We start from the raw sequence: 13,967 nt of genomic DNA on the forward strand, positions 1-13,967 counted from the left end.
AATACAGACAGAAGTGTTTCTAATAGTGAAGTGAAAACTGCTTGAAAATGAATTCTCTTTTTTGTAATCCTTGAACTTGATTGAGATTGTGACTAACTGCAGAGTTATGTTCCTAGTAGGGAGATTTTAAAACATTGTTTTAATTTCTGAACTTCTTTCTAATGGGTGATATATCTGAAAATTATTCTATGTTATAATCAGTTAATTTGTTTTCCACCAAATAAAGAAGTCATTTTATACTTTTGCTATTAATCTAGAAACTATTCAAAGAATATCCCTATGATTTACCTAAAATTGCTTTAATGTACCTTATTTTTATCTTAAAATTAATTTAATGCTTAATGTTAGAAGTTCTTTTTCTTCCTTTTAGGTGGACTACCGTATTTCCCTCTGTATTCATTAGAACTATTATTCTGCTGAAGTCTTTGAGCAAATCTCTTGCTATATTAAATGTTGAAAAGGTTTTCTGTTTGTCACTGTGCGGGTGATTTTACTGGAGCTAGAATGCTTATAGCTCTTTATTTTTTATTTAACCTGGTTCAATGGATACAAGGCAAGAACGTTATTAGAAGCTCATAATTTAGCTAAATAAAATACAATTTTGCAAAGACCAGTATGAAAGTCCATTAGTGGCTTTTTATTTTTAAAGGTTTTTTTTTTTAACTTGTACTGTTTTGATAAGACTTAAAGCAGTTAAAACTCAGCTTGGGGGGAAGAGTGAAGTTAACAAATTAAATAAGTATTTGTCCTTGTTTGAAAACTGGTAATTTTTGGTGTAACATTATAAAGGAGATAATCTTTGTTTTCAAGAGCCATTGTACTTAATTGTATCGTAGCATGCAATATTTTGCCAAATAAAAAGGAAAAAAAAATTAGTGTGAAAATCCTTGGTAGCCTTTATGTCAGGCGTGATATTTGTTCCATATGTAATAGGGGATGATAGTTTCATTTATGTTTATATTCTTGATATCCATATTTTGTCTGGAGGAAGAAAGTTACAATTTTAAATGTCTTTTCATATTTCTCAAGGTCTTAAAAGTTAGCTGTTTGTATAGTCAGTTGAGGGCATCTCTTTTGGAGCAAGAGGGAGACTATATGACCTTACCTGAATATAGCAACCACTACAGCTGTGTCTTAGGGACAGGAAATGGTGACTTTTGTGAGATACATTTACAGCTACAAAAGTTCTGTGTAGATTCGTGTCTCCTGCTTTGACAGAGATGCTGGTTTGCATGTAGACTTATTCTAGGATATCTACTCACACCTCAAATGAAATACATGGAAATATGAACGCGTTTAAAAAGCAGAAGTGTGCCTTTTGTTGTGTAGCAATTAAAAAACCCCAACATTTTCTGTAGCTGCTGTCTTTAGAGTAATTTTAAACTTAACTTAGCCATCCTGATTGACTGAGAAGAACAAATTGAACGTTACCAGAATATTTATATTCAGTGGGTTTTGTTTGTTTTTTTTTCTTTTAAAGGTTTCTGACCTCATTAAAGAATGCCGACAGTCCTTGGCTGAAAGTCTGTTTGTCTGGACCTGCCAGTCACCACTGAGTAAGGATGACACTCTAATCCTCATAAGTTACCTGGAGAAAGTAACAGTGGAAGCTGATGGCTCGCTGGATGCCGTGAACTTGTCTCTTCTCATGGCTCTCCTTTACTGCTTTGATGTCAGCTTTCTGGAACAAGGCACAGAGGATCGTGAAGGTAATGCTGGCAGTTTTCCCAAAGAGGTTATGCTGTGCAGATGGATAAATGGTTAATTGATTTTGTTATTGTTGAGTAACGAATTGGTAGGATTTGGCATGGGTTTTTTTCACATTCATTTACTGAGTGTTGGTGTTGTGTTTGTTTTTGTTCTTCAAGATTTGATGCACCGGCTCCCTCTGCTAACAGAAAGACAGTATATAGCAACAATACACACTCGTCTTCAGGAGTCACAGCCTTGGAAATTACCAGGCTTGCAAGCTACTGTTCGATTAGCCTGGGCACTGGCATTACGAGGAATATCCCAATTATCTGATGTGACAGGTAAATGAAAAACTGAAGTGCAGTTGCTACACATCAGTATTCAGAGTTTGCAAGTGGTGTAAGTCAAGGTATCTGTTACCTTTTTGAAGTGTTAGTATTTACCTTTATGATAAAATTACCATTGATGCTCTTGTAAAGCTTTCTCAGTATGTGAGTTTGGTTGTCGAGAATGAATTGCTTTGAAGTGTACACATTTTTAGGTTTAGAAATAGTTAGTTGTTAGAAAGTAATATTTCATAGTGTCTCTTTGAAATGAAAGAGATTTTAATGTACTGAAAAGTGTGAAAGATTGTATTTTAGCAGCTTTAGTATCTTTTGAACACTTAAATTAAGAACAGATTTATGCTTACAACTTTTTACATCTGTCAGTGTTAAACCTCAGTATCCTGAGAGGACAAATCTATTTTTAATTTAATTTTGTGTGTCTCTGTACTTCATAAGCTTTCCAGGCTCCCTAATAGGTCAAAATTGAGTCTACTCCAGAACAGATAGTAAAGAAAATGTAAACATTATAAATTATGTTTAATTAAGGTTAGTTTGTGATTCTTGGCTCACAGCCTTAGATTTGATTGGGTAAATGGGTTATGCACTTTAACACTTAATAAAGAAGAAAGTTGAGATCATCACCCAACATTAACTAGTCTTTTTCAGCCTGGTGCTTTCCTGTAGGGTACAAAAAATAATAGTTGATAGAAGCATGTTGATTTGCACGTCAGCCGGGTATTCTGAAATGTGTTTTGTTTGGTAACAAATCATTGTAATTTATTTTTCCCCCTCTTTTGATTTTTGTTGCCCAGCTCTTGCAGAATTCACTGAGGCAGATGAAGCAATGGCAGAGCTAGCAGTTGCTGATAACGTCTTCCTGTTCCTGACTGAATCTGTTGTGGGGTCTGAAAATTTCTACCAGGAGGAATTTTACATTCGCAAAATTCATAACCTTGTCACAGACTTCCTTGCACTCATGCCAATGAAAGTAAGTTGTTGTGTGAACAGCAGTGCTTGAGAAATGTGGGCATCTCTTCTATGTTTCTAACATTAGGACAGGTAGCATAGAGATTCAGCTACGACCCTCAGCTTCAGGTGCTGCAGCTGCAAAAACTTCTGACTTTATGGAATCCATAGGATTTGGTGTTTGTTTTCCACATTGAAGTAGAATGTGATTTTTAAAACACTTCAGTGTGGTGAGATTTGCAAGATTTGCAGAGCAAGCTTTTGTGGTGGTAGTGATTTTGTTTTGTTTTACATGGTTAAAATTTAAATGAATGCTGAAATTGATGGCAATGTATGTGGATATTGATTGTATTTTTTTGATACAGTAGTGTAACCTAAATTAACTTACGGGTTTTGTCTCACATTTTTAATTTATCCGTTTACTAATGATCTTTTCCATATTTAAGGAGAGGGTTTCTGCTTCTTCAGTAGTATCAATTGTTGGAAAAATGGGCAGCTGTTTTCACTAGAACAGCAGAAATGCTGCAGAAGGGTTTTTGCAAGCAATTGAATTGCTTTGATTCGAAGCAATTACAACGGTTTCTTTTGTGCAAGACCTTGTATCTAGACATGGAAAATTAAAATTCTATGAAAATGCTTTTAACTGATGGAGGCTTTGTTTTGTGACCTTCATTGAGCTGTAGTTGGAGTTGCCAAATAATTACGTTTTTCAATGTGCAAAAAGAAGTATTAAAAGAGATATTTTATTTATTGTAACCTTGCAGAATGAGAACAATATTGTCAGGAAAAACAATACTTGAGCCTTAAGAATCTTAGAGAGCATATATGAACATGTTGTAGACATCTTTTAAGTTTAATCCTAATTGATTTATAATCTGCTGGTGTTGCGTGTTGCTTTCTTAAGATGTATTTTTAATCCACAGGTTATCTAATGAACAAGTATAATGTCAGTTCATACAAGTTCACATTGATAACTTTGCAGCTATGTTTCTCTGCAGTGGCAGCCTGTAATACTGCAAGTGCTGCATACACTTACCACATTGTTTAAGGAACTTCCATAAAATATAAGTCACATATTCCTCATATATTCCAAAGATTGCTAAAGGCTACTGTGTCTGTATTACAAAAAACCACCATTGCATGCAGCCTTCGTAAGATGTCCGAAGCCTGTTAACAATCAAGTGCAAAGGGGTCTGGAACTGGGAAGTTTTTTATGAGGCAGCTGGTCATTGAATGCTGTTGCTTTATGAAAGATGAAATGTCTCCCATAATACCAGTTTTTATGAAAAAGATGTAAAGTAGATTTTCGAATCAAGGTGGAAGAGCTGGAGACTGACCCAGACTAAAGGTGCTGCCATATTAGATTTAGAACAGGTATGACCTTGTTTCCTGTTTTCCACAGAACTGCCTGAAAATCCCAAGGCTATTGGTTGGTTTGTTGATATATCTCTCATCTTTGTTGCATTATGGAATTGGAGGCTTTATCTCTGGGAAGAGTATTTCTTTTCCATTTCAGTTTTTTTGCTTTAGTTCAGATCTGCAGTTGATCATAGCTGATGCCTAAGGATGCAGAGAGTTGTATTTTTTTTTTTTTAGTACAAGAAGATGTTGTAATACAGGATAGAAGCAGAAATCTGACCGTTGACTTGTATTCCAATTTGACAGAGGTCAGTACTTGTTGTTTTGCAGGAAAGACTTTGTTAGTAAGCAATGGGAATATAGCCCTGTGTAGGAATTTTTTGTCTTAACTGCTGTCAGTTTGTGGTTGGCTTATGTACTCAGTTACTTCTACCGAATCTCAAATTTTGGAGCAAGAGAAGTGTCTGTTTTGCAGGATTTTTTTTTTTTTGTGTGTATATATATACGTGTGTGTATCTATATATACAAAACCCCTTTGTTCAGTTTTACTTAAATCTGTAAGTCAGCGTTTTATTTAACTCTTCTGTATAGTTTTAACATTTATGCTGCTTGCCAGTGGTGGTTTGGGTAAATCTTTTGGTTACTTCATTACATTCAGAACTCAAGAATTAGCTTTAGTTGTTCAGATAATGAATTATTTCATTTATCAACACTCTTATTTTGTCTGTATGTTAATTTTGTTAGTATACTAATTTGGCTAGTTTGCTCTGACCCTTCCCACAATTATTTCTAGTTTTTAACTCTTTTTTCTTAATAAGACACAATTGTTTTGCTGCTCATTCAGTTTTGAAAATTAATATATATTATAGACCATGAGCCAGTCTCTATTAGCCATCACCTTGTTTTAATTATTGTTGTGTTGAATTGATACTTATTTCTGTTTCTTGTTTCTCAATATCTGCTTAATATTTGACAAAACTTAACTTTTCATCTCATGTCTGTTTGCTTTATATAAGCCTCTGGTGGAGTGTTTTGTCAAAGGCTTTTTGATATCAGAATGTCAGCTGTTTTTTGTTTAGTAATTAGTTTTTTTCAACACAAGGAATATTAGGATACTGATTAAAGGCCTTTTTTCCTTTTTTGTAATTGTTGCAGTTGTTCTCCCCCCCCAGTATTTATTGACATGGTAATGCTTTAGTTGCAACAGACTGGGTCCAAAGTAATTGCATCAATCCAAAACTTTTCAAAACATAAAGTAGCTGTAAGTAGAAGTGGCCTTAAATGGCTAAGAAAGGTGTATTCACAGGTCTATATACACAGAAAACATTATTTTAGTGTTTCTGTTTCTTTTCACTGCTTGTTGATAATGGTCTGACTTACTTTGAAGATAACCCATCTTGCTTTTGAAGTAAAAAGAGGAAAAGGATACACCTTTTGAGTCCAAACCAGAGGATCTGGTGAAGTCAGATGGGAAAAACTCCCATGATATAAGTTCTAAACTGAGGGCCTTGACAGTAAGAAAGTGATTGAATATATCTTTGAATGTAACTCTTTGGGGGTGTATTAAAAAAAAATAATAATTGAATATTCTTGTCATGTATGTTCAAGTTCATTTCCTTTCTTAGATTTTAGTAGATGGTGTAGAAAATTCTGTTATTTCTGTTCTGTTTCATTCTTAGCTAAATACAGACCAGTGTTTTTTTTTCCACTTCATGAATTGTGTAGGTGAAACAGCTGAGAAACCGTGCTGATGAAGATGCTCGCATGATCCACATGAGTATTCAGATGGGTAACGAACCACCTATTTCCCTTCGGAGAGATCTGGAGCATTTAATGCTTTTAGTAAGCCCTATTTTTATTTTCCTTATAAATTAGTGTGGCAAAAAGTGATTGACTTTCCTTCATCAGAAAACCCATATCGGAGTGATAACATACAGTGCTGTATCTTTCCCTTTTTGGATCAGAGGGATTTTTTTTCCTGTAAATATACACACTTTCTATATTTTTTCATGTAAATTTTATGTAGATTTCTGTAACTTTTTTTTCGTGTAAACTTTTAATGAAAAAGCTTTTTCATTAATTTACTGTCTTGGCTTCTGGTGTTAATGAAGTGTCATTCAGTTCTTGTTTAGTAAGTAAATGCTGCATACTTATGTTTGAAGATTCTTGAGCTGAAGCTATTTCACAAAATATTTTAATATCTAAAATTTAAATTATAATAAGATTATCTTAGCATATCTGTTATCTTAAGCCATCTTATTTTAACATAACTTAGAAATAGGAATTTTAAGACTACAGGCTATCATTGGAGTTGAGATCTGGCTAAATGCATGGAAGTTCTTTGGAATGGAACACCATTGTGTATCTAGATCTTAATGTTTACACAGTGTTTTATGTTTCTCCAAGTCTTCAAATTTCTTCCTATTTACTGTGAGTAAACTATAATTAGGTTTCAGGGGTTTTCCTCTACTATTGACAGTTATTCCAATAAAGAATTGAAATGTTTAAATAATTTTCATGTGTTATTATATTTGTAATGAGAATTTTGGAAGACTGTTTTCTATTTGCTATAGAGTAGGCTGGGCAAGGTGACCCCATTAAGGCTGCTGGAATTACAAGTTCTTGAACTTCAGTAGAATTTTGACCACAGGTGTACACATTTAAAAGAAAGATCTTTCTGTTTCTGTCATATTTTTTAATAAAGAAAATTGAAATAAAATAAATTGGAAATTAAATTTAAATATATAGGTTTATGTAAATATTAGTTATTAAGGTTACCTGACTGCACTTTCACCCCCCCTCCACATTAGAAAACAGATTTGCATATTGAACAGGTTCATTTTATATTTTCTGTTCATGAATAATTAAGAAACTTGTATCTTTCCCTTTATTTAGCATGAAAATGTGCACGTATGCAGTTTTCAGTATAGTAATCCCTATATTAAAGACTGCTTGTCTTTTCCAAAGGTAGTCCTTTGAGCTGTAGGACATAACAGGAAAATTTATAGTAAAATGCTTTCTTAAGTAGCTCTGAGATACATAGTAAACTTAGATTTTAATTTCTACTTCTTCATTTACTATGAAGAATGTTTATGTTCAGATAATGGTTAAGATTTCTAATCCTGATACTGGCTAACTTGTTTCTAAGTTAATATATCAAGGTACACAAGTGGGTTTTTAAGGAGAAATGACACTGTTTTCTTGGCAATGATTTAATCTATATTAATTAGGTAGAAAGTTATGAAAGTTTCACTTATGTGTGTATTTTGAATTTCTCTGTCTGTCATTTGTTCTGGTATTGCTATTTAGAGGCTGTAATTTTCAGTGAGTTGTAAGGAATGGAGCACCAGCTGTGGGATGCTTTGCCTCTCAGACACGTTTAGTTTATCTAGTAGCTGTGCATATTGTTGAAGTAATTGGTTTTTCTTTATATGGTTGATATTTTTCTAACACCTTCGTTTCTTTGATAGATTGCTGAGTTGTATAGGAAAGACCCCTTTAATTTGGAGCTTGCCCTTGAATACTGGTGTCCATCGGAGCCTTTGCAGACATCTACCATCATGGGGTCCTACCTTGGAGTAGCTCATCAGCGCCCCCCTCAGCGCCAGGTTATCTAGATTTTCTTTAGTAATTACTAGTGACTTGAAACTAAACTAGTATAAAAAACAGGCAACAAAGTTTCTGGTATCCTTAATACAGCTAGCCTCTAAGGAGACATTTTTTTAGTGGCTTATCTGCATGGGTCCTGTTCTGCATGACATGGTTATTGTTGGTTGCTCTAACATGAGCTACTGCCAGTCATTCATGGTTGTCAATAAAATTTGCAAGAAAGAGTCCTAACAAACCTCTGTGAAATTTTTTTTTTAGGTCTGATTTTGTTGCAGTTGCTAAATGAATTCTGGTAACAGTGCTCTTGTGTTTTCTGTCTCATGAGCTCTACATACCTTTTTGGTGTAACTGAGAAGTTAAATTCCTTAACTGTAAAAAAACTTCATTAACTGTAGTTGATGGTATTTTGGGGGGTAAAAATTCTGAAGAATATTGTGGTTGTTTAAAGCCCAAAAGGTATAGCCCACGAGAGACAGAAGTTAAAATTAGAATGAAGAAGCAACCTAAACAGATGAAGCAGACATTCCAAAACTCTTTAGATACCTGAGATGCTATCAGCCTTCAATGCTTCTTGAAGGACCATGCAGTGTTAGGCAAAACCTAGTATGAGATGTATCAGATGCATCTCAAGACACATTCACAATCCAGGCGATTTAAGTTAGGGCCTGGTGCAGTCTACAAACACCCTAATAGGACTCTCGGAGGAACCACTGTGTGTGTGAGTTACTGTGCAGGGACATGACAAGCATAGTGAATTCTTTCCCGATACCACTTAACTTGCAGTGGGAGATGTGTTTGTTAATAATACTGCTGTGCAGCATTTGTGAGCTGAAGTAAATTTTATCACTAGAAATACAGAATTGGAAAGTTAGTATACTTTGCAATTGCATGATTTATTTTCTTTTGTTTATTTCCTCTTTGCAACGTGTTTTTCACCTTCTGGGAAACTGAATTGGCCCGTCTACAAAGGATTTTTTTTTTTTTTCCCTGAGTTGTGATTCCACCCCTCTACCCTTCCCTGATCACATTAGAATCTGTTTTCTGACTTCGGCTGCCTATTCTTTTCCTAAAATACTCAGATTTAATTCATTTTTTAAACACCGATCTTTATTTGTTCTAGGTTGTCTTGTCAAAGTTTGTTAGGCAAATGGGAGATCTACTTCCTTCCACAATTTACATCCCATACTTGAAAATGCTGCGGGGACTGGCTAGTGGGCCTCAGTGTGCTCATTACTGCTTTAGTTTGCTAAAAGTCAATGGCAGTAGTCATGGTAAGAAAAGTGACATTTCAGCTCTTTCTGAACTATTCTTCTTTAGAAAAGTACAGACTCATTTGAGGTGAATTGTGGTTTCATACTTTTAACATTTCATTATTAGTACAAAGATGAAATGGGAAGGCTTCACTTGAAAGTGCAATCTGGAAAAAAAAAAAGACTGATTAGGTAATTAAATGTCTGAGCACCTTAGCAAGTAATTCACATAGTGTAGGAATGCATTTTTTAAAAAAGTTATGTCTTAACACCATAAGAGATGAAGAGTATCAATATTGCTTATTGTAAACTCTAAAATGAGTAATGTCTTAAAGTTAAGTTGTATATTTTGGAAATGTATTTCCTGAGCTGACTTTTTTCAGAAGTACTGTGTTCCATTAGAATTTTTTTGATACATGTAATATATTAGCGCTTTCTCAAAGTAAGAGATGCTGGTCAGTCCTGTGTTTTGCATTAATTTTGCATTGATCAAATTGGCACACCCCCACCCCCACCTTCTGAAGATACAAATAATACTGCAAACATTCTGATTCAAAAAAATGGAAAACTTTTTGTCCTGGTTTTTCATATTAGCACCTTTCTGTCTCTAATAAAAACCAAAACCAAAACAAAAATCCCAACAAAAAACCCCAAACCAGAAACACTGGTTTCAGAAACAATAGCTTTACTTTGAACTTTATTTTTTTTCCTCTAGATAAGAAAGTTTTCCTTTTAAATTTAACTACCCTACTTGTCACCCTGTGAAAAAGTAGAAAGACAATCTTGTCACCTGTTTGTCATTTTTGTAGCGGAAAACATCCAAGGAGCAGGTGGCAGCCCTGTCTCCTGGGAGCATTTCTTCCACTCTTTGATGCTTTATCATGAGCACTTAAGGAAGGACTTGCCAAGTGCAGACAGTGTCCAGTATCGTCACCTGCCTCTCCGAGGAATCACACAGAAAGAACAGGACGGATTAATTGCTTTTTTACAGTTGACCACTGTTATAGTAAATTGGGTAAGTAACCTTTTATTTGGTTTTCTTTGTTAGTGCATTTTATTTCTTGCAAAACATCATAATTTAGCTGAGAAGTTCATTTGACTAAAAAGGTATGTAGGGCAAATTTAACTAGCAGTTGTCATTTGATTAGTGAACTTCAGAAGTGTGGGAGACATCAGGAATAACTGTTACGACCAAACACATGGTCCAGGTGAAGCAGGAAGAGATGACACCTTTCCCTGTGTTGCTGGTGTTTTGGGGGTATGATTTTCATGACTTCCTGCCACTTTGGTGTCATGGAGATGTCTTTAAGAAGTGAGATATATTTAGAAGAAATGACTATGGGGTAGGAGAGTTCTTTGCATTTGATTATGAGTTTGAAAAGGCAAAAATAATAAACGAATTTAAAAGGAAATAGAAGTTTCACAAGCAACCTGATCAACTGTGAAACTTCCCTCCAGAGTTAGATTTAAAACATCCCCAAACTAGTAAAGCATGCCATGAGTTGACTGGGGGAGGATTCCAAGAGAATAAAACTGCAATGCAGGTTTTCGATTTGAATTGTCTCGGTAATTCTGGGTAGTGTGGATTTCAGCTCCTCAGTACCCACCAGACCTGCAGCCTGAAAAATCTGTGATTTAGTGAGATACCCTTGGTTTTGCTGACACAAACATAAGACAGATCAGTGAAACTAATTAGACTTTTAAAAAATAATCCTTGGTAGTGATGATAAAGGGGTGTTCCTATGTGAGCTGTCTTGTGAACTTCGGATAAGCATGGGGAAAAAGGAACTCTTTAAAACTAATATTTCCTCGTGTCATCAATCCATAACCTGGGAAGAAGAAAATTTGTTCTAAGGATGCAGGGAATTATCGTGGGATGAATCTAGAGGCTTGTTCCTGTCCAGTGTTTATCTGAGAGCCTAAAATTAGCTTACACTGGTGATGACTCTACTGTTACACTTAAACAAATTCCTTTAGGTTCCTAAAGTTCCTAAGCAAATATCCAAATGCAATTTAAGTTCATAATAGAAATACTGATAAAGTCGCTCTACCAGTGCTTGAAGAAGCTATCTATAGAGTTTAAGTACTTAAACTTATTCAAGACTAATTCCATGAATGTGTCTACTAAAAAAAAAAATAAAATAATAAAAAAAAGAGTTGTTATAAGAAGCTTATATTATGCACATTTTTTCTGTATGGATAGGCACAATTCTAATACTTCTGAGTCATTAAATTGGGCTTTTTGTTTCATAAAAATTGTTTGTTTTGGAATGGTCTGCCATTCTTCTGATGTCTGGTGTACCTTCAAGTATGAAGCAGAGTTGTTGATACTTAACTGTGAATTAAAGATTGTAAGACATGAATAATCTTCAAAGTAATAACCTGCAGTTTTGTTTTCTGTTAAACTCTGTAGAGTGAGAACGCTCGCTTAGCTCTTTGTGAGCACCCTCAGTGGACACCAGTAGTGGTCATTCTGGGACTTCTGCAGTGCAGCATTCCTCCTATTTTGAAAGCAGAGTTATTAGAAACACTTACTGCTTTTGGAAGATCTCCTGAAATAGCTGCTTCACTCTGGCAATCCCTGGAATATACACAGGTATTTTAGAATTTTCAGTGCTTGGAACTATAGCATCCCAACCTATTGAAATTGTCAGTGTATTTGAAATAGTATTGCATTTTCTCTTAACTCTTCTTGTTGACATTGTTGAATGGTCTTCTTTTTCACTTAGTTAATGCAGTTCTTACTTCGAAATTATTTTGAAAATGACAGTATGATTTTATGCCTCAGAGATCTCATTGACTCTGCTTATTTTACATGAATACAGGTTTTCTAAAAGACAGTCCTGTGTGTTCAGTGTGTTTTCCTCAGTCTGTGTCACCAGTAATCAATATTCTGCAGGTTACATATTTTTATGTGGGGGAAATTTTTTTTTTTTGGTAATATTCTTCTAGTGTAAATGGTACTCTTGGAGAGAAGGGACTAGCTAAAAAGCTCCACTTTCAGGCATTTAATTTTCAGGGAAGTTAATTGTAATTTACAGATTATTGTTGTCAACTTTTACATTTAAATGGCAAATGATAGATATATATTAAAAGCTCTAACTTTTAAAAAAGCATTTTTTCCCCGCTGTCTTGATTTCAGAGAAAATTTTAAATATTAATCCTAACTAAGATGAATATCAAATGAAAATGCTTTTTGTATTGTTAATTGAAAAATCATAATAGGATGGGCTTATTTTATAGCGTCTATTACGGTTCAGGCTAGTTGCTGTTTTATTGGAAGAACATCAGGCATTTCAACTGCAACTGCTGGTTTATTGTTAATTACAAATAAAAAGACCCTGACAGTAATGACAACTTATAATAGTAGTATTTTGAATGCTCACTGCCTTGGCTTCCTAATTTATGATACTCCTTAAAATACACTGTTGTAAGGGATAACAAGGGAAATGTCTTTTCCGTAACCGCTATAAGACAAAAATCATTAATGTGAAAGTATTTCTGCTCTTTGTTTTGTTTAACAATAAACATGATACAGATACTTGAGGATATAAATAAAGCTAGAAGCATACAAGTGTACAACATATAACCCAGCCTTTCAGACAGAAAAAAATTAGCTTTTTATCTTTTAAATGGATTTAAGAGAATACTTCTTACAGCTAAAAAGTGGTGAGTATCTTTTAGTCCTGATAGAAATGATGGAGATACACTTTGAGTATGTTTAATATTTGTCTGTTTTAAATTTCTCTTTCTGTTTTGAAGGTATTACAAACTGTGAGAAGTCCAGGCCAGAGACAAGCAATTGGTATTGAGGTAAGGGTTTCTCTTGTACCCAGGCAGCCTCTCTGACCATCTGCATACGAGTTTGGGAAACACTTGCAGAGGCTGCATCTGCTGCCATGTCCATGGAAAGCCTTGGAATAGGCACTGTTATTGCACTGCTTCGTAATTTACTCTCAGGCCTGCTTTTAATTTCTGGAAATTTTATCCATTTATGAGGCTAGTGCAGCTTCATACTAGTAACAGAGCAACATCTAAACCCTCAAATTCCTTATGAGCGCTTCTTACTAAGATTTCCTATATTCCTAAACTGTCCTCACTTTTGTTACATCTTAGTACAGCTCACTTCTAATAACAGTGGTAAATAAAAACAAAGTATGTAAATGTTGAGGCATGTCTTCTGGTAGCTCAGAAATGAATGAAGATGATGTTGCTGAACTGAAATGACAGTACTGTTGCTTCACTGTCTTTGCTTTGTGGTGTACTGTAGACAAAAATGCAGCAAGGTCAATTAACTGTAAAGTAATTCACAGATGATGCCCTTATATTATTTGCTCTCACCTGTTTCTTTCTCCCTCAAAATCTTTGATATTTCTCCTTCTGTTTTTTCCGTCATCTTGGGAAGGTTGAATTGAATGAAATTGAGTCCCGCTGTGAGGAATATCCTTTAACCCGTGCCTTCTGTCGACTCATCAGCACACTAGTGGAGAGTTCATTCCCCTCTAACTTGGGAGCAGGTCTCCGTCCACCAGGCTTTGATCCCTATCTCCAGTTCCTCAGGGATTCTGTGTTTCTTCGATTCCGCACCAGAGCTTACCGGAGAGCTGCTGAAAAAGTAATTTTTGTTTTAAAAATATGGGTTCTTTTAGGATGTAGTTCAAATGATTTGGCACTGCTGATGTGGCGTAGATTTGTTTGAGAAGCTGTGCAAGTTAGATGCAGCAGAGGTAACCTCGAGCAGTTCAGTATTTTGATTCTGTAAGCA

At 34.9% G+C, this 13,967-nt stretch overlaps 1 protein-coding gene across 1 annotated transcript in view; it reads left to right on the forward strand.

Annotated features, from left to right (window-relative positions):
• The window catches only part of NUP205 (nucleoporin 205), a 52,852-nt gene that overhangs the window by 9,145 nt on the left and 29,740 nt on the right, over positions 1–13,967 (forward strand). The window contains exons 6-15 of the mRNA XM_080393240.1: positions 1,481–1,709; positions 1,869–2,033; positions 2,831–3,006; positions 6,069–6,185; positions 7,814–7,951; positions 9,073–9,223; positions 10,012–10,217; positions 11,616–11,798; positions 12,965–13,015; positions 13,608–13,817. Coding sequence (XP_080249366.1) covers positions 1,481–1,709; positions 1,869–2,033; positions 2,831–3,006; positions 6,069–6,185; positions 7,814–7,951; positions 9,073–9,223; positions 10,012–10,217; positions 11,616–11,798; positions 12,965–13,015; positions 13,608–13,817 — 1,626 coding nt within the window. The remainder of the gene's footprint in view (positions 1–1,480; positions 1,710–1,868; positions 2,034–2,830; positions 3,007–6,068; positions 6,186–7,813; positions 7,952–9,072; positions 9,224–10,011; positions 10,218–11,615; positions 11,799–12,964; positions 13,016–13,607; positions 13,818–13,967) is intronic.

This window comes from Falco punctatus (genome assembly GCF_963210335.1).
Source record: "Falco punctatus genome assembly, chromosome: 6".
In the NCBI taxonomy this organism is placed as follows: domain Eukaryota; kingdom Metazoa; phylum Chordata; class Aves; order Falconiformes; family Falconidae; genus Falco; species Falco punctatus.